Genomic DNA, 20,204 nt, shown 5'->3' with positions numbered 1-20,204 from the left:
TTATATATAAAACATTTGGCTTTAACAGTAGGCTAAATGTAATTCTTCTGTCTTAATTTGTTTGTCTTATTCCAAGATGTGTTTTTCTTTTATCACTCGTATGGCCTATTAAGAGGTTTTGAATATTATTCAGCTTTGGTAATTGTTATAATAAAGAGGGTGTTGTGTTGTGGGCTTGGTGGTAAAGGTTCTAAGTCTGGAACCCAAGATAATGTAGTGGTGTTCAGTAATGATGCACAGAACACTGTAGGGCAGAAGGAGTGTGGGGAACAGAGGAAGAAGGACGTCTTGGTGATGTTGGCTGCTAAAATGTATTCTTCAGCCAAGAGAATGAAATAAAGCACTCTTCATGTTCAAGCTTTGATTCGTCTTTATAATACATACACAAAGAAACAAAATAACAAAAACATTAAATAAATCCAAAACAATTGCAGAACAGCCACTAAATGAGCCTAGTAGAGTGTCAGTGAAACCAAGAAAGGTACTTGTATAAAAATTAAAAAAAAGATACAAAAGGGTTCATGTTGTTCCATAAGATTAGACACACAGAAGGTGATGGGAGGATGCTTGCAATATGTGTAACCAATGGCAATCGCTCAGGGAAGAACTCCAGCCCATTGTTCTTTTTGTCACTATCCCACCTCAGATTAGACCCAGCCTTATTCAAATGAGCCTTGATCCTGCTCCAATGGGAGTGGTCCACCCTGAACTGCTAAGCAAGGTCCACTCTGAACTGGAATACAAGCAACCTAAGACTAGGTTCGCCCTGGAGTGGCTTCAGACAAGTGTTGCTTGGGTCCAGCGGCATAGTGAGTAAAAGATAGACCAAGACGTACGTATGGCTGGTTCGACCCAGGGATGGCATTATGTGTAGAAGGACAATGGCTTGGGATACTACCCTGAACGAGTGCAGTGGTTAGACAAATTGTAAGAGTTCCCCCACTACCTACTGAGTGTCTGATGTAATGTCCTAAGAGGCAAGGGTATCCCCCGACATGGGTCCCTTGCTCACTGTGCCAATTGAACCAAGCTACCTGACTGATGAGCCCTAATCAGGGTGAAACCGGTCTTGGCTTTCATGTGTTCCGATACAGTGAGGACCTGGCCTGGACTGTTCATATTGGGGCAGGGTGAAGACTGATTTGCATATGGTTGGGTCCAAAATGAGGTGGCTTGGTGAGCAAAAGTACAATATCTCAAGCAACTGCAAGTGGTTAAACTGCAAGCATCCCTCACATTGCCTTTGGTGTGATGGGTGCTAAAGTTTAGGCTTTAATCGCGGTACAAGTTACTGTAGATGTTGCTCTAACCTTTTTATTAAAAAAATAATAACTGTTCATGCTCAAACTTAAAGGTAGAGTATTTCACAATTCAGCACTAGCCACTTTCAAAATATCCCCAAGATCTGTTTTGGGGCCAACTGTAGCTTTTTATTTAAGGGAGAAGTCTGGTCGGTTGGAGGTAAAGCAAAAAGACTCCAATTGCAACAATCACTTTAACTCAATATAGAATAAGGATGGTCACCTCCCTCCAGGTTATTCAGGCCACAGTTTCCAGCACTAGACCGTTGTATAACACCGTATTGCGTTCAGGGTATTGTAGTCCACTTAACTAACACACCTAAAAACAATGATTTGTAGGGAAAGGTTCGGGACTGGAGATATTGTCAGTTATGATCAGGAGTGCGGTGTTCATCTTCCACAGATTAAAGGCTCGACTATGAAGATTACACACGACAAGGGGGAGCCTGGCACCTATGGTACGACGGAGAGAAGTGCTATGTCAGTTGGAGAGGGAAGATGCGCTGTGCCAAGGAGAAAATGGGGTCTGTCCAACACCACAGGTGGGCGAGTTTGTCCCTCCGTGATTTAGCCACAGCCACTCCTGTATTCTGCTGCAGCTATCTCCTCCATTGATCTCGAAAACCAAGTGCTATCTGCATTCTGGCATTAGCGCATCTTCCCTCGTCCTGGCAGTCTATTTTGTGATCTAAAGCAACTCCTCCCTTCAGTCTGAGACAAGGCACAGCCCCTCCATGCTGTCAGGCAGTGTCTGGAGGTGGCATAGTAAACCATTCCCCGGTACCTGCACCCCATTATCACGTGTGTACCTCTTGAGGTATCGGGCATCCTCGGTCTGCATGGTGTCGCCTCTCCCCGATCCGTGCTGCTACGGGGCGCTGATCATCCCCTTCTTGCTATTATTGATAAACCCTGGAACCTCCCCCACCTCTGCTGCTGTTACCAGGGTGAGGGCTCGGGCTCGGGCTCCACCCACACTGCACCACGACGTGCCACAGCAACGGCTTCAGCACGCACGCTACGCTTTTGTGCGCCTGCGCATTAGTTGGAGAAGGAATTATTCACAAACTACAGCTGAAGCTCAATAGTTCGGCTTTTGTTATAGGTTGGGAGAATTACGCATGCGTTCACGGCATTGTCTTCAGTCTTGCTTTAGCAGAACTACATACAACTCTGAATCTGTGCGGAGCATGGAGATTACTGATTTATTATGTGCTCTAGCAGACTGTCTTTATTGAATGGGTGTTGTTAGCGGAGAACGAGTTTGTTCTTAAGCTTCTGCACTAGCGATGCAATTTGATTTGTTATTTCGACCTCGCCGGCAGGGTTAAGGCGACTGTTTATTTATTAATTTATGCGATTTTATTTAGCGCGGGCCTTACCCAAGAGTGTCGGAGCGCTTTACAATAGAACAGAAAGCATTACAAGAGAAATTGAAAGTAACACCGTAGTAGGAACCAAAACGTGAGCTACTGTGGTTACTCATGACAGGTTACTGCAGTGGTTCCCAAACCTTTTCGACCCGCGGCTCCCTTCACATATATTTGCCATTGCCCGCGGCTCCCCATTATGTTACTTTTTTTTTCTTTCGGGTGGGCGATGTAAGCCCAGCCTCTGGAGTACTTTAATTATATCAACGAGCATAACATGGATGTTTTGTATGTTTCCTCCTCCCTGCTAGACCACATCTCCTCCAATTCAACCTCTCATTCTTAAACGTCTAAAAAATGTAGCCACATCTCACCCCTGTGTCACACTTGCTGTCCTCCATGCACATATTTTCTTCTCTGTTTACAATGTCATTACATTGCCTTGACCACACACATATCTCAGACCTCACCTTTGGTGCACACATTCTGCCTTCAATCTGGTCACTTTCTCCTCTAAAACTACTTAACAGTACTTGATCATTCACCAGTGCTTAATTTGTGCTTGTTGTTTCCGGTGATAAGCAAGGAAGAGAAAAACAAAATAGTGTCACAATGGGAGAAAACAGAAAGCTGCAAGAGTGAGCTGAAGGGGCAGAGAGTGGCTTTAAAATCATTGAAGAGGCCTGAGATGGCTTCTGTATTACACTGCCTCAGCATTCCATTTTCGCACATTTAATTGCAGCAGCCACATGTTTAAAAGGAGGACTTTGGGCACCGGCACATTTTTATTTACAAATTAACACTGCTGTTCACACTCCCACTCTGCAGTTTCTTGAGAATTTAGGAGGCACCGCTGCCTTAAATTATTTCAAAGGCTTCAGCTTTTGATAACTGTGCTTTCCAAGTTCCACTTGGTCTGTACCTCCCATGGCTGTTTTTCTGGCATCCCAATGAAAATTGCCTTCCCCTGGCAGTAAGACTCAGTAAGTAATCTGATTTGGGCATGCAAGTGAGGGAGGACTGTGGTCCTATAATTTATTTTTAACAATTTACTAGCATTTAGTAAACACAAATGGGGGAAAAAGGAAAGGTGTGCTTAATAATAAGAAAAGGGTGGAAGGTTAATCTTTCACAAAGCAGAAATGCTGCAATTTTCCCCTGGACTTGTCATCAACAAGGAACTAATAATTCTAATAATGTCTTCTAACCTAAATAAACAAACTCAACTTCTGTGTGTGTGCTGAATCAAGCTGTTAGCAGTTTTCTCCTGTCCGGAAACTACACAGGGGCCTCCTGCTCGCCCCTCGGAAATATCCATCTGTTTTAAAAACAAAACATTAGTTATTAATAATAATACTATAATTACTATATCGGCGCTGCTTAGGAGAATTTCCTGCACATTCCTGTGATCTCCGGTCCTGCCGTGCCCTCTCTCTCACCCTAGATTAGAAATCCTAATAATAATAATTATAGTTACCTGATTATTGTAAATTCAACAAGGAACACGTCCGATGTGCGCACTTCAAGAGGATCCCACGGGAGCAATAACATTCCAGAGCTCTCTTCTGAATTTCCGACGGCTGGCAATGACGAAGGCTTTTATTTAAGAACAACTAATCACGTTTGGTGAAACCATGCTGCAGAGGGCAAGACCTTGACAGGTGGGGCTTATGTAACTCCCCCACATAAAATGCTAAAGAGTTACTGGGCCGCAAAATACTTTTAACTTGTCATAAACAGGTCATTTATAAACTGCACTCATAAATCTTTTTTAAAATGTTCATATCATGTTTCCAAAATGTGCGTGGCGCCCCTGGCAACTTTTAACGGCGCACCAGGGTGCCGCGGCGCACAGTTTGGGAACCACTGGGTTACTGTAATATGATGTTTAATTAGAAGTTATATAGAATATTATATGTTTCTTTCTTTAATATCTTGTACCGTATTGTATTCTTTTGTACATGCTTCTCGTGCCACACAGTATCATCAAACGTTCGAGGTCTGACTTGTCGGCGGTTGCCAATTTGCTCTCGTCGTGGAAGGTTGATGTGCTGTCTTGGGGCCTATTCCTGGAAATAAACTTACCGAAGATATTCTTCTGGCTCCTGGACTACGTCATTGTCGTTTCTGCATTCTACCATCCCACATTTTATGGTACCAGGATTGGGGTGCGACATTCATCTTTGACAAAAATGTAAATTTGTATTCTCCTGCGGACTCACGCCATCTACTTCTCAGATTTACTGTATTTTGTTTCTGGAACTCATGGCCAGTTGCAGATTGAAGTAAGACTTATTTTTAGAGACTTTGTTATTGGCAGTTATTTTAGCGCGTTCGGCTACGTGCCATGCTTGTTAACATGAAGCTTTGTCGCTTTTTGCCAGGATACGGATGCGCTGCGTAGGAACTCTGCTGCGCGTTGCCTGGATACAGAGGCTGTTGCCCGAAGAGCGTAACTAGCTTCTGCTTACATGCACAAGCTGGAACGGGACGAGTTGCCTGGATACTAGTGACGCTTATGCACATTGGCGCGAAGCTCGTGCTTGATATTGCTGTCAAGAAAAGAAAAAAAAACATTGCATGACGAGCACGTTTCTTTCCCTTGCAAGGACAACAAGAGACTCAGATATTTCAGAGAAAAACCAAAGCATTCCCCTGGACTTGTCAACGCTTTATTGTACATAAAGTGTTGACATTCAACTATTTTGTTTGTTCTTCGGTGCTTGAGGGCATCCCTCAGGAAGCAATTGTGCACCTGTGCTTTTTTTTATTTTTCCTTTTGGAATTCGACGTCATCTTCAGGGAGCAACAATTTTGTACTCAAACTTTTGTTATTAATAACATTCTTTAAACATATTAGTTAATGTCTCTACTACAGAGCTTATTGTAATTTATTTTTGTTTGTCCCCATGGCATCATCTCAAGGAGTTGTCCAAGATGGTAAACCTGATTTAAAATGGTCTGAGTGATTAAGAAATTTCAAGAACTATCTTACAGCAATAGATGCTGTCAATTTCTCACCGGTTAGAAAGATGGGCATGTTATTAAATCACCTGGGCGTGGCGGGACAGCGTGTATGTGACAATTTGCCATCTGTTTCTGCGCCCCTTGAGGAAGAATCTGAGTGGAATGTGTATGAGGAGTCTAAAGCAAGAATGATGAAGCAATACTCTGATGAATCCAGTGTGTTGTTAGAAAGGTTTAACTTTGCCATGTGCAAACAATCAGCTGAGAAATCTGTTGAGGAATATGTTGCAGTGTTACGAGTATTGGCAGCCAAGTGTGATTTTGGTAGCAATGTAGATGTGTACATACAAGATCAGTTTGTGTTTTATTGTTTTTCAAAATAAATTCATGAGCTGCTTCTGGCATGTCGCAATCCAACATTGGCAGAGACAATCGATATTGCTAAGAGCATTGAAAGATCTATTGTCTCTTCTAAAGTTTTGTCTAATCACAACTCTCACCTGGCAGTCAGTTGTGTAACGGAAGAAAACGCAATATGTGCTATCACTGATAAGTCACAAAAACATTTAAAAAAATCAAGGTCAAAGCACATATAGTTGTTACAGGTGTGTTTCCCATAATCACATTGGGAATAGTTCATTGTGTCCTGCCATAGGTAAAAAGTGCATTAAGTGTCGTAAAACGGGACACTTTCAAAAGGTGTGCAGAGGCAGTGTGTCCAGTCCTGGTTCAAACAATAATTTGTCTAAAGTACAGATTAGTAATGTATACACCAAGAATTCAGAGGATGATGTTCGAGAGTGTACTAGTAGATTGGTTAATGTAGTTATGACATACCTAATCAATTAGCTGTAGAATATGGTACGAGATGTATTAAGGGTCCTATATATGTTGCTTTGATAGATGGGAAACAAGTGACTGTCATGGCAGATTCCGGATCCCCAGTAACTATTTTTGCTGAAGAAACTTTTTATTCTTTATGGCCTAAATCATTTGTTTTGGAACGTCCTGATATAAGTCCCAAGGCTTTTGGCGATGATGACATAGATCTATTACGTTTTTTTTGGATGGAACTGGAAATTTTGGGCAGACGTATTCTCACAAAAGTGTATGTGGCTGTTAATGGGAGAGACATTTTAGGCTGGAAGCACTTAGGCAAACTGAATATTATTTTACGTCCAGGACATGACATCCCAATTGTATTAGAAGTGCTAAATGATTTAGTTTCAGTTTCCTCGGTTTTGTCATCCGAGTCAGTATTGGAAGAACTGAAGAGCCAATTTTCTGGAGTCTTTCCAGATAAAGTAGGAACTGTTCAAGGCTTTGAGCATAGTATTAAACTAAAAAAAGGAGCTATACCCTTAGTTCACAAAATTAGACCAGCTCCTTAAAGCATCAGACAGAATCTGAAAGATTTATTGGATAAACTGGTTTCTGAGGGGATTATTGCTCCTACAGGCTCATCTGAGTGATTTTCGCCCATGGTTCTTACTAAAATAAAGTTCTGGAGATCTTAGGTTGTGTGTGGACTTGAGATCACTCAACAAAAACATTTTAGTGGATTGCCATCCCCTTCCACACATACAAGAGATGATCACAAATGTGGGAAATTCAAAATTCTTTTCAACTATTGATCCCTGTTCAGCGTATCATCAAATTTCATTGAGTGAAGAGTCTCAGATGCTCACTACGTTTGTCACACCATTTGGTGCATTTAAATATCGTATACTTCCATTAGGCTTGGCTTCTGCTGCCAGTGTCTTTAAAAAAATGATGGACACGTTGTTCAGCAGTTTAAGCAATGTTGTAGCTTTTCAGTATGATATTCTTATTCACACTTACACTACTGAAGAGCATAATATACTTTTGAAAAACATTTTTAATATTCTTCAGTCACATGGTATGACAGTAAAAACTGAAAAATTAAAAATCGTACTTGAACAAGTGAAATATTTGGGTCATACCATATGTGGTGACAGGATAAAACCTAAACTTTGCAATTTAGAAGCCATCAAAAATGCTCCGCCACCTACAGATAAAGATGCACTATGTTCATTTTCGGGACTGTGCGAGTATTATGCACGCTTTGTGCCAGGTTATGCTTTAATGGTTTGATGGTTCAACCTTTGAGATCCTTACTCAAAAAGGGGCAGAAGTTTCTTTGGGATGATCAAATTGATGTAACCTTCAGAAATTTAAGGAATTGGTTGTATCTGCTCCTTCTCTTAAACTATTTGTTCCTTTGGGAAAATCATTTACAGCTGTGGATGCCAGCAATCTGAAAGGCTTTTGGGCAGATTGTAAATGGCAAATAAAACACAGTAGCCTTTGCTTCTAGGACTCTTTCTGTAGCAGAGAGTAATTTCCGTACCATTGAGAGGGAGGCTTTAGCTTGTGTATGGGCTGCACCAAAAGCCAAGACCTATATATGGTGTAATAGCTGCAATGTTTATGCTGACCATAAGCCTTTAGTGTATTTCTTTAGCCGAAATGGGTTGGGCAAGGTCTCTGCTCGCTTAGTTCGTCTTTTGTCTAAATTACAAGAGCATGATTTGAGTGTGAAGTACATACAAGATGGCAAAAACGCCAGAGCTGATGGTTTGTCACGAATGCCATTACAAACTTATAATGAGGAGACAGAGAAGCAAGACAATGAATGTGTTGTTGGTTTAGTCAATGCCATTTCAGCTTGTGATGGAAACATTACGCTGAATGATTGGAAGACAGCTATGATAGAAGATAAAATTCTATCTCAAGTCTTCAAATTTATAGTATTTGACCTGCTGAGAAAACCCTATGTAGTGAATTGAGGACGTATAAGAAGGTTGCCTGTGAATTATCTTTTGAAAATGATATTTGCATGAGAGGCAATTTGTTTGTTCCGCCTATAGCTTACAAGACAGAATTGTGAGAATTGCTTATGAATGGCATTTAGCGATTTCAGCAACTGTGAAAAAGTTGAAAGAAGCGTATTGGTGGCCTGATATAGACAAGCAGGTTACTAATTTATTGGATAATTGCTCACATTGTTTTGTGTCTGACAAACACTGGAAACATGCTATCAAATCTTTGTGTCCAGTTCCCTTTCCTAGTAGAGCTTGGGGTAGTATAGCTATAGATTTTTCAGGTCCATTTTATATTTTGACAAAAGAGATGAGGTTTCTAATTGTAGTGATAGACTATTTTTCTAAGTGGATTTATTATTCTTTCATTGAAATTGCAAATACAGAGTCTGTCATAATATTTCTTGAAAAACTTTTTCTTTTGGAAGGTCCACCAGTTTCAATTGTTACAGATAATGGTGTACATTTTACATCCCAAAAATGGAAGTGTTTATGGAAAAATATGGTATTAAACATTTACGAGTGGCATTATACAGTCCTGCATCCAATGGCTTAGTTGAACGAGCTATCCGCATATTGAAAGTAGGGATACAAACTGCCATTGCCACTAATGTAGATGTTGGTCAGTTTCTTCAAGAGAAAATATGGTCATATCATACTACACTACCACATTCAACTACTGAGTTGACTCATCTCATGTTACTTGGGGGAAGAAAAGCAGTTACTAATTTGATTCCATCTTGGCTCTTGAAAACCAGTAGATCCAACAAGAAAATAAATGAATTTTTTAACTTGACCAATTTGAAGGACACGGTGTCAAAGAAACAATTCATGCAGAAAAAAATAATGACATTAGAAATAGAATGATATAGAGTGAAAGACTGCAAAGTTAATGTTCAACACTATGGGGGTCAGTACAACCCTGGCGGACGGTGTTAAAGGTGCGGTAATACCGCAAAAAGGCCGGCGGACAAAAAAAGGGAATTATGTCCGTGGCGGAAACCGGCAACAAAGACAGCCACTTTAACACTCCGCCCGCCACGGCGGTACAGACAAGCAGCGCAGCGGTCACCGCCAACAGACAGGCGGAAGACAATGTACAGCCCATAGTATCACAACCCGCCAATCCGCCACCTTTTCCGGGGCTGATTCACCGTGGATAAAAACACGGCGGAAACAGTTTCTGCAATGGGAAAACGCTCACCTTAACACATCCCACGAGGAAGGAGGACACCATGGAGCCGGAATTACAAATCCTACCTGCCCATCTCTTCCTACTCATCTGCGAAGACCAGCGCTGGCGGCGGCGAAGACAACGGTGAGTACTGCACCTACGACATAGGGGAGGGGGAGGCAAAAGTCAGGGGGACACACACGCAACACCCCCACCCCCGCATATTACAACACACACACCAATGCATTTACAAACATCACAGTAACAACCCACAACCCCCCGGAAGAATGCAAAGACAAAACAAAATAAGTTCAAACATTGTAATGTATCAATATACATGTGTCAATTATATACAGATATATAAAAACTCATACAAAGGTATATACAGTATGAGAAGTAGTGCAGATATGCACATCTCAATGTCCGTGCACCACTAGGCCAAAAATGCATGGGCGAGGCCCACACAAGATACCTGTCCACAAACGGAGAGAACACTGCCGGGGCATCAGAGAGAAATACAACAGGCACCTCAGGGGGAAGGGAAGGGGGGGGGCACCTCAGTCGGATTACAGCACCACGCCACATCCACGACGGGGCTCCATGCCCATTGATGTATCCTGGGGAGTGCAAAGCCACAGTCTCACAAGTCTCTACAGTGGGTGGGTTGCCCACTGTTCCATCCTGGGGAGTACAAAGCCACAGTCTCACAAGTCTCTACAGTGGGTGGTTTGCCCACTGTTCCATCCTGGGGAGTGCAAAGCCACAGTCTCACAAGTACATAACAGCCTCCACTGGTTCTGGAGGGGGACTGGTGCCCAGAGTGTTTCATCCTGTGAAGGACAGAGGTAGTGGATGGATCTCTCCACTGGTTCTGGAGGGGGAATGGTGCCCAGACTGGATTAGTCTCCCCGTGACAGTTCCTGTCCCGGCACAGTCCCAGCTGCACATGGGATAACGATGCTTGATGTGGCGGTCTTTTCCTTCTTCTGCAGTGCATGCCCTGTTCAGCGGTGCTTTGCCCTGGCGGTCTCTGGACTGTTCAGCGGTGCTTTGCCATGGCGGTCTCTGGACTATTCAGCGGTGCATGCCCTGTTCAGCGGTGCTTTGCCATGGCGGTCTCTGGACTGTTCAGCAGTGCTTTACCTTGGCGGTCTCTGGACTGTTCAGCAGTGCTTTGCCATGGCGGTCTCTGGACTGTTCAGCTGTGCTTTGCCATGGCGGTCTCTGGACTGTTCAGCTGTGCATGCCCTGTTCAGCGGTGCTTTGTCATGGCGGTCTCTGGACTGTTCAGCGGTGTTTTGCCATGGCGGTCTCTGGACTGTTCAGCGGTGCTTTGCCATGGTGGTCTCTGGACTGTTCAGCAGTGCTTTGCCATGGCGGGCTCTGGACTGGGCATTGGTGTGTGGCATGACCGTCCCTCATTGCCCAGCGGGGCTGGGGCTGCCAGGGCCCTCCTGGGCAATGCCTATGGCGGTGGTCTCCTGACCAGTGACGATACTTGTGCCCTCCTGGGCAATGCCTATGGCAGTGGTCTCCTGACCAGTGACGATACTTGTGCCCTCCTGGGCAATGACTCTGGCGGTGGTCTCATGACCAGTGACGATACTTGTGCCCTCCTGGGCAACGCCTGTGGCGGTGGTCTCCTGACCAGTGACGATACCTGTGCCCTCCTGGGCAATGACTCTGGCGGTGGTCTCCTGACCAGTGACGATACTTGTGCCCTCCTGGGAAATGCCTATGGCGGTGGTCTCCTGACCAGTGACAATACTTGTGCCCTCCTGGGCAATGACTCTGGCAGTGGTCTCATGACCAGTGACGATACTTGTGCCCTCCTGGGCAATGACTCTGGCGGTGGTCTCCTGACCAGTGACGATACTTGTGCCCTCCTGGGCAATGACTCTGGCGGTGGTCTCATGACCAGTGACGATACTTGTGCCCTCCTGGGCAATGCCTATGGCGGTGGTCTCCTGAACAGTGACGATACTTGTGCCCTCCTGAGCAATGACTCTGGCGGTGGTCTCCTGACCAGTGACGATACTTGGGCCCTCCTGGGCAATGCCTATGGCGGTGGTCTCCTGACCAGTGACGATACTTGTGCCCTCCTGGGCAATGACTCTGGCGGTGGTCTCCTGACCAGTGACGATACTTGTGCCCTCCTGGGCAATGCCTCTGGCGGTGGTCTCCTGACCAGTGACGATACTTGGGCCCTCCTGGGCAATGCCTATGGCGGTGGTCTCATGACCAGTGACGATACTTGGGCCCTCCTGGGCAATGCCTATGGCGGTGGTCTCCTGACCAGTGACGACGGTGCTGGCGGTGGCGTCCCGGCTGCCGGGTAGGATGCCGCCCTTCTCCGCCGTGATGCTCACACCAGGCTGTGCAGACTTCTTCTTGCCCTTCCCCACCTTTGGAGGAGTCACAGCTGACTCTGCAATCCCCCTGGGACCCCTGTGAGTTGTTTTGCCTCCAGGAGTCTTCAGCCGGTCCCGTCGGCCACTTTCCAACTTCAGAGCCTTTACAGGGGGTGGACTGGCAGTGCCTTGGCTCCGTGTCACACTGCCTGCCCTGGTGGCCGGTGCACTCCACACACCTTGAACACGCACCACTGGTACTGGAGGCTTTTTGGCTGAGGCGCTACGACGGGACTGATGAATTGGAGGGGTGGGGGTCGGGGCAAAAAGGTCAACTTTGCAGAGGTACAGTTTCTTACGAACACTGGGATGGGTAGCTGGAGGGGGTCTGGGAGTGGAGGAAGAGGAGGTGGTTGTAGGAGGTGTTACTTTAGCTGTTTTGGGTGCAGGTGCAGGTACTGGAGGCTGTCATGAGGTGGATGGATGTTGGGTGTGTGGGTGCCCGCGTTTGTGTACTTTGGGAGGGGGCGTCACAGACACACTGGAAGAGGACACAGGGGACGTGTAAATGGGAGTGGGGGTGGTGAGTGCAGGTGAGCGGGGTGTGGTGCTGGGTGTTCTGGTGCGAGTCCTAGTGCCTGTAGATGTAGTGCATGCAGGTGAGAGTGTAGACAACACTGGGAGGGAGGAGGGAGACGATGAGGAGGGGGACACAGTGGAGGCAGTGGATGTTGCTGTGTCTGTATGTGTGTGATGCTTGTGTGAGTGCCTGTGGGATGTGTGGTGCCCATGTTTGCCTGAGCTACTTTTGTGTGTTGAGGTGTGTGCATGCTGGTCTGATGGTGTGCTTGGGATGGGCTGGGGTACAGGGGATTGGGTCTGGGTGGAGGAAGTTGGAGGGGGGAGGCTAGTCACAGGGACAATGGCTGCCATCAGTGCTGAGGCCAGAGATTGCAGTGTTCGCTGAAGGGCAGCCTGACCAGAATGAATGCCCTCCAGGAATGCATTAACGTGTTGCAACTCCCTTTCTACACCCTGGATGGCATTCACAATGGTAGACTGCCCAACAGTGAGTGACCTGAGGAGGTCAATGGCCTCCTCACTGAGGGCAGCAGGGGTGACTGGGGCAGGGCCTGAGGTGCCTGGGGCGAAGGTGATGCCCACCCTCCTGGGTGAGCGGGCACGGGGCGAACGCTGAGGGGCTGCTGGGAGGGCGGTGCTGGTAGGGGAGGTGGCGGCTGTACCTGTAGAAGTGGGGGGCACAGATGGTGCCGCCACCACAAGGGAGCTCCCATCGGCGGACGAGTCAGTGTCGCTGATTGGTGATCCGGTGGCCGACGTGAAGCTCCCCTCGCCCTCCGTCCCACTGTTGCATTCTGAGTCCGTGGTGTGGCCCTCCATGGCCATGTGGGATGCAGCTCCCTCGTGCTCCGGTGCCACTGTACCTCCGCCTGATGATGCTGATGCACAAATGAACAGGGAGAGCACAAAAAGAGGGGGGGACGACAGAAGAAAGACAGGTTGAGTGCATGGCATACCGCTACCGTTGGCTGACAATACAGACACAGAAGCCCCCTGCACTACGCCGTGCTCCTGGCCTCTACATATGCAATTCCTGGGATCTGGCCTACATGGCTATGGTGGACATCTGCACACATGGATGCCACAGGGGCATGTATACCTGTACTTGGCACTCTACTGCGGTGGGGTGGAGTGCCACATGGCCTGCATTACGGAGGGGCCTAGCCTATGGAAGTCGCCATGGCCGAGGGAAACCCACAGCCCTCCTCCCACATCTAGACCCCTCAACTACGCGCAAAGTCCCCAGAATGATAGTGTACTCACCCCCTTGTGTCTGCTGTGATGCCCTCAAGCGCCCATCCAACTCAGGGTAGGCCACCGCCAGGATCCGGAACATCAGGGGGGTCATGGTGCGACGGGCACCCCTCCCACGTTGGGAGGCCATCCCCAGCTGAGCCTCCGCTGTTTTCTTGCTGCAGCGGCGAAACTTTTCCGGCAGTGGATGCCCCGTCTCTGGTGGGCCCCCAGGGTCCGGACATCCTTGGTGATGGCACGCCAAATGTCCTTCTTCTGGTGGGCGCTGACCTACATGACATGCACAAGGGAAGAAGAGAAGTCATTACCAACTGCACCGTCGATGTAAGTGTCCCCCCTCTCTACCCTTGCCATGTGGCACCTGCATTCACATGCATTCATGTTCCCTGAACTCTGCCCCCTTCCCTCTTACAACCAGCCCTCTCCACCCAGGCCTAGCCCATACAACGTGCTCCCTGTGTACTTACCTGTTGGTCTGGAGGACCGTAGAGTAGCGTGTACTGGGGGAGGACCCCGTCTACTAGTTTCTCCAACTCCTGAGCAGTGAAGGCAGGGGCCCTTTCCCCAGACGCAGCAGACGTCGTCGCTTCCAGACCGAGGTCACAGCAGCACTTGCAGTGTAGGTCCTCTCCTGTCGAAGGTCAGGTATCGAGTGATTGAATAGATAGAAAATGGCGGTGACGTCCGCGGCGGTACGTATCGTCAACGCCGGCGCACTTGTTCATTGGCTCCTGGGACCCATAGGGTCCAATGTTAACCAAAGCTGAATTGCGCCGCGGTCTACCACCGCCTACCGCGACGGTGTGCAATGCCAGCGCAGTTACCTCACAATACCATTGTCCCAGTTTAGAGGTCAGGCAGCCGCCATTTCAGGGACCCACATGGCTTCATTTACTTCTGCGTCACACATAGCTAGGCCTACACTCAACACACATACAGGAATGGTTTTGTGTTTGGTGTTGTGTTCTGTGTATCTGTGGGTACATACCTGGAAATTTGTTGACTCTGTGGTCACTGTTGTCCTTCCTAGGCACCGTCAGCTGCGACAATTGAGAAGATAGCGGAATCCTCCGGTGTACCGACCGCTGGTGGACCTGTTGACAATGGAGGAGCGACATTTAATCATCACCTACAGGTTTGACCGTGCTACAATCCAGGAACTATGTACCCAGTTGGAGCCAGACCTGATGTCACCAATCCGCCATCCCACTGGAATCCCCCCTGACGTGCAGGGGCTGTCAGTGCTCCATTTCCTTGCAAGTGGGTCTTTTCAGACAACAGTGGCCATGGCATCAGGGATGTCCCAGCCTATGTTTTCCAACGTGTTGTCCAGAGTGTTGGCTGCCCTGCTGAAACACGTAAGGAGATACATCATTTTCCCTGAGGTGGAGGATTTGGCTACAGTGAAAGGTGACTTCTATGCCCTTGGACATATCCCCAACATCATAGGTGCTATTGATGGGACCCATGTAGCTCAGGTCCCCCCCCACAGGAGTGAACAGGTGTACAGGAACCGGAAGAGTTATCATTCCATGAATGTACAGATGGTATGTTTGGCAGACCAGTACATCTCCGAGGTAAATGCTATGTTCCCTGGCTCAGTGCATGACGCCTACATCCTGCGGAATAGCAGCGTCCTTTATATGATGGGTCAACTCCAGAGGCACTGTGTGTGGCTATTAGGGGACTCTGGTTACCCCAACCTGTCCTGGCTACTGACCCCAGTGAGGAATCCCAGGACCAGGGCAGAGGAACGCTACAATGAGGCCCATGGGCGGACTAGGAGGGTGATCGAACGCACCTTTGGCCTCCTGAAGGCCAGGTTCAGGTACCTCCATATGACAGGTGGTTCCCTATTCTACTCACCGAAGAAGGTGTGCCAGATCATCATCGCCTGCTCGATGCTTCACAATCTTGCTTTGCGACGCCAGGTGCCTTTTCTGCAGGAGGATGGTCCAGATGACGGTGTTGTGGCAGCTGTGGAGCCTGTGGACAGTGATGAGGAGGAAGCAGAGGAAGAAGACAACGACAACAGGGAGTCAGTCATACAGCAATATTTCCAGTGACACACAGGTGAGAACATTTTCATTTTTACCATTACATTCACTGTCACACGTCTTCCTCTATCCTGTTTGTAATTTCATAGCATTATTTGGTAACTGAGTTGTACCTTTCCATTACGGTTTCACAGGTGTGGTTACCAACGTGTGTTATCTGCTTGCATCCTTCAAGGACTTGTGATGTGTGACATAGGTATGTTGGCTTTACAACTAGAAACGCATTTTGACACTTTCATTGATAATACATTTTACCAAATCACAGACTGACTCCAGATTTTTTTGTGGTTCAAGGGTGTTTATTGAAGTGCTAAAAAATGGAGGGGGGTTGTACTATGGTGATGGGGGACGGTGGAGGAATGTCCATGGCAGAGTCCAGTCCATTGGTCACACAGGTGCACTGGCCATATGGGCAAAGGAAGTGGAGCTGGGGCAGTTAAAGTATGGACAGGGTAACAAAGTGGGACAGTGGGAGGACAATCAGGGTGGTCTCATTTCCTGGCGGGGGTCTTGCCATCTTGCTCTGTCCTGTACCTGGATCTCAGGGACCGCTTGCGTGGTGGTTGTCCCTCTGCAGGGGGTGGGGTGCTGGGGTGGTGGTCCTGTGGCGTGGCGTCCTGTCCACTAGCGCCGGCGGAGGTGGTGGGCAGTTCATCGTCCTGGCTAGTGTCAGGGGCCCCTTGGAGTGCCACGGTGTCCCTCAAGGTCTGCTGTATGTCCTTCAGCACCCCTACGATGGTGCCCAGGGCGGAGCTGATGGTCCTGAGCTCCTCCCTGAACCCCAAATACTGTTCCTCCTGCAGGCGCTGGTTGTCCTGAAACTTGGCCAGGACCGTCGCCATCGTCTCCTGGGAGTGGTGGTATGCTCCCATGATGGAGGATAGGGCCTCGTGGAGAGTGGGTTCCCTTGGCCTGTCCTCCCCCTGTCGCACTGCAGCCCTCCCAGTTCCCCTGTGTTCCTGTGCCTCCGTCCCCTGGACCGTGTGCCCACTACCACTGCCCCCAGGTCCCTGTTGTTGTTGGGGTGGTGGTTATCCTGGGTTCCCTGTAGTGGTGGACACACCGCTGATTGGCGTGTCCTGGGTAGGGAGGTATGGGCCCGCTGGGTGGGTGCTGTGCTGGTGTTACCAGAGGTTGGAAGGTCAGTGTTGGGTTGTGCCTGTGCAAGGGGAACCGACTGTCCCGAGGCCCACTATGGTCCGGGCTGGTCCTCAGGATCCAGTAGGGCAGAGCTGCTATCATCACTGTGGGCCTCTTCTGTGAGTGGAGTGGAGTTGTCTGGACCCTCCGGTGTGGTGACGGTCCTTCGTGATCCTGCAGGGGCATAAGTGCATGATTATTGCATGTGTGTGTGTCATGGTGTGCAATGGGTGGCTCACCGTGTACACCAGTGCAAGCATTCCTGTGGGGGGGCTTGTGTGATGATGGTTGGGGGGGTGTTCTGGGTATGTGCAGTGAACATGCTTTGGTGAGGGGTGACCATGCTTAGTTGTGTCATTGAGGGCTTGGTGTTGGGATGTGTGGTTTGTGTTATTAGTTCATTAGTGAGGATTTGGAGTGATAGGGGAGGGGGTGAGGGTGGGGGTGTGTGATAGCATGCAGATAGGGTGGGGGATCTGATAGTTAAGATTTGACTTACCAGTGTCCATTCCTCCACCGACTCCTCCGAGGCCCTCTGGATGCATGATGGTCAAGACTTGCTCCTCCCATGTTGTTAGTTGTGCGGAGGAGGTGGGGGTCCGCCGCCAGTCCGCTGAACCGCGATGTTGTGCCTGGAGACCGCTGAACACACCTTCCCCCGTAGGTCGTTCCACCTCTTCCTGATGTCCTCCCGATTTCTTGGATGCTGTCCCACAGCGTTGACCCTGTCCACTATTCTGCGCCATAGCTCCATCTTCCTGGCTATGGATGTGTGCTGCACCTGTGAGCCAAATAGCTGTGGCTCTACCCGTAGGATTTCCTCCACCATGACCCTGAGCTCCTCCTCGGAAAACCGGGGGTGTCTTTGGCGTGACATGGGGTGGTGTAGGTGATGTGTGGGGTGGTGTATGTGTTGATGAGTGTGGTGATGTGTAGTGGTGTGTGGTGTTTTGTGCGTGGATGTTGTGTGGGCGATGGTGTTGTGTGCCTCTGTGTGGTGGGGTTGTCTATTCTGTGCTCTCTCTCTCTGGCCTTCATCTCTATTTTTTGGTCGTAGGGGTTTGTGGGTGATGTGGGTGTGTGTTTTATATTGTGTTGGGTGTGTGGGAGTGTTTGTATGTGTATCAGGTGTATGTATTTCGAATTGTCCAATGTGGCGGTGTTTTGGAGATGTGTGTGTATTTTGAGCGCAGCAGTGTGTAACGCCAATGGAATACCGCGGCTGAAAGACCGCCGCTTGGATTCGTGGGTCGTAATAGCATGGGCGTGTTTCTGTTGGCGTGGAGGTGGAGGATTTGTTTTCGCCAGTTTAACACTGACCTTTGTTGTGGCAGACTTGTGTGGGTGTCTGAATTTCGGCGGATTCCGAGATGTGGGTCATAATAGCTGTGGCGGGATTCCGCGGTCGCGGCAGTGTATTGGCAGTCGTCTGCACGGCGGTAAGCGCCTTTTACCGCCAATGTTGTAGTGACCCCCTATGTTTTAATTAAAAAACCGCAAAGGGTCATGAAGGGAGAATCTAAGTTCTCTTTGCCTGTGAAGGTTATTAAAGCAAACAAGAATTCTCTGTTGTTGGAGGGTAAAGGATGGTGGAACAAGAAGAGCGTTGTTCTGATCTCTAAGGAGCAAGTTGAAATTTTTGAAAAGGTGTATTCTGACTGAGATAGTTGCTCAACTGCAGATAATATGATTTCTTCGGATATTTCTATTGGCTCTAGTAACATTTCTGAACATTTTGGTTCGGTAGGACTTTTAGAGATTTCTGGAGTAGTCTCTACCGATGTTCATAGTCATAATGAAGATTCTGTTGGTGGTGGGAACGATGTAGTGCGAACACGTTCTAATCGTATTATTAAATTGCCCTCTAGATTTGATGATTATGTGCTAAAATAATCTTGCTTAAATTTTATAAGGAGGGAAGGTGATGTTATATGATGTATAATTAGAAGTTATATAAAATATTATATGTTTCTTTCTTCAATATTTTGTACCGCATTGTATTCTTTTGTACATGCTTCTCGTGCCACACAGTGTCATCAAACGTTCAAGAGTTCTGACTTGTCGTTGGTTGCCGATTTGCTCTCGCCCTGGAAGGTTGATGGTGCTGTTGTGGGCCCTATTCCTTGAAATCAACTTACCAAAGATATTCTTCTGGCTCCTGGACTACATCATTGTCGTTTCTGCATTCTACCATCCACAGTTACTTATTTACATTGTACTTAATAATTACATAAAATATATTTAGATAAATTACAAAAAAGATATAAGGTTATACAGAAGAATAGTACATATTTACAGAATTAAGGGGGTCATTATGACCTTGGCGGGCGGCTACCGCCGGCCGCCAATGCAGCCGCACTCACGCGGCCCCCATTATGACATTCCCGCTGGGCCGGCGGGGATGAGGCCGCAACATAGGAGCCGGCTCCTAATGGAGCCGGCGGTGTTGCGGCCGTGCGATGGGTGCAGTTGCACCCGTCGCGCTTTTCACTGTCTGCTATGCAGACAGTGAAAAGCTGGCCGGGACCCTGTTAGGGGGCCCCAGGACACCCCTTACCGCCAGCCTCTTCCTGGCGGTGCAAACCGCCAGAAACAGGCTGGCGGTAGGGGTGTCATAATCCCCAGGGCAACGCTGCCCTGGCGGATTATCACCGCCGGGGCTAAAACGGCGGGAAACTGCCGGCCCCGGCGGTGCGCCGCGGTCGTAATGGGCTGGAAGCACCGCCAGCCTGTTGGCGGTGCTTCCGTCCTTTTAGCCCTGGCGGTCTCGGACCGCCAGGGTCAAAATGACCCCCTAAGTCCTGGGTAACTTAAAAAAGGGCGCTTCATGGATTTATAGCTCTTAAGATAGTTAAATAGCATTTAGGGATATGCCAATGAAGGTTGGGGTGAAGGCCTAGTATGATTCTTGAAGAGTGGTGTTATTGTGAAGAAAACTTTGGAAGAGAAAGGTTTTGAGGTCCGTTTTGAAGGTTTATAGACCGTGAATTCCATATTCTAGTAGCCCTACCTGAGAACGACTGCGCCATGAGTCGTTCCCTTTTGAAAGTAGGTAGTTCAAGCAGCAGATTTTCTGCATTTCGTGAGGATCTAGAGCCACCAGTCAACTTGAGTTTGTTTGCTAGGTAACAAGGTGTGGAGGCCTGAATGGTTTTATGTGTGATG

At 48.0% G+C, this 20,204-nt stretch overlaps 1 protein-coding gene across 1 annotated transcript in view; it reads right to left on the bottom strand.

Annotated features, from left to right (window-relative positions):
• Positions 1–2,331, bottom strand: part of KIFAP3 (kinesin associated protein 3) — a 1,147,560-nt gene extending 1,145,229 nt beyond the window's left edge. Inside the window, exon 1 of the mRNA XM_069231084.1 lies at positions 2,111–2,331. Within this exon, the coding sequence (XP_069087185.1) occupies positions 2,111–2,142 (32 nt within the window). The 5' untranslated portion in view covers positions 2,143–2,331. The remainder of the gene's footprint in view (positions 1–2,110) is intronic.
• Positions 2,332–20,204: the final 17,873 nt, after the last annotated feature.

This window comes from Pleurodeles waltl, chromosome 4_2, assembly GCF_031143425.1.
Source record: "Pleurodeles waltl isolate 20211129_DDA chromosome 4_2, aPleWal1.hap1.20221129, whole genome shotgun sequence".
Taxonomy (NCBI): domain Eukaryota; kingdom Metazoa; phylum Chordata; class Amphibia; order Caudata; family Salamandridae; genus Pleurodeles; species Pleurodeles waltl.
This window is presented reverse-complemented; position numbering and strand designations above follow the sequence as displayed.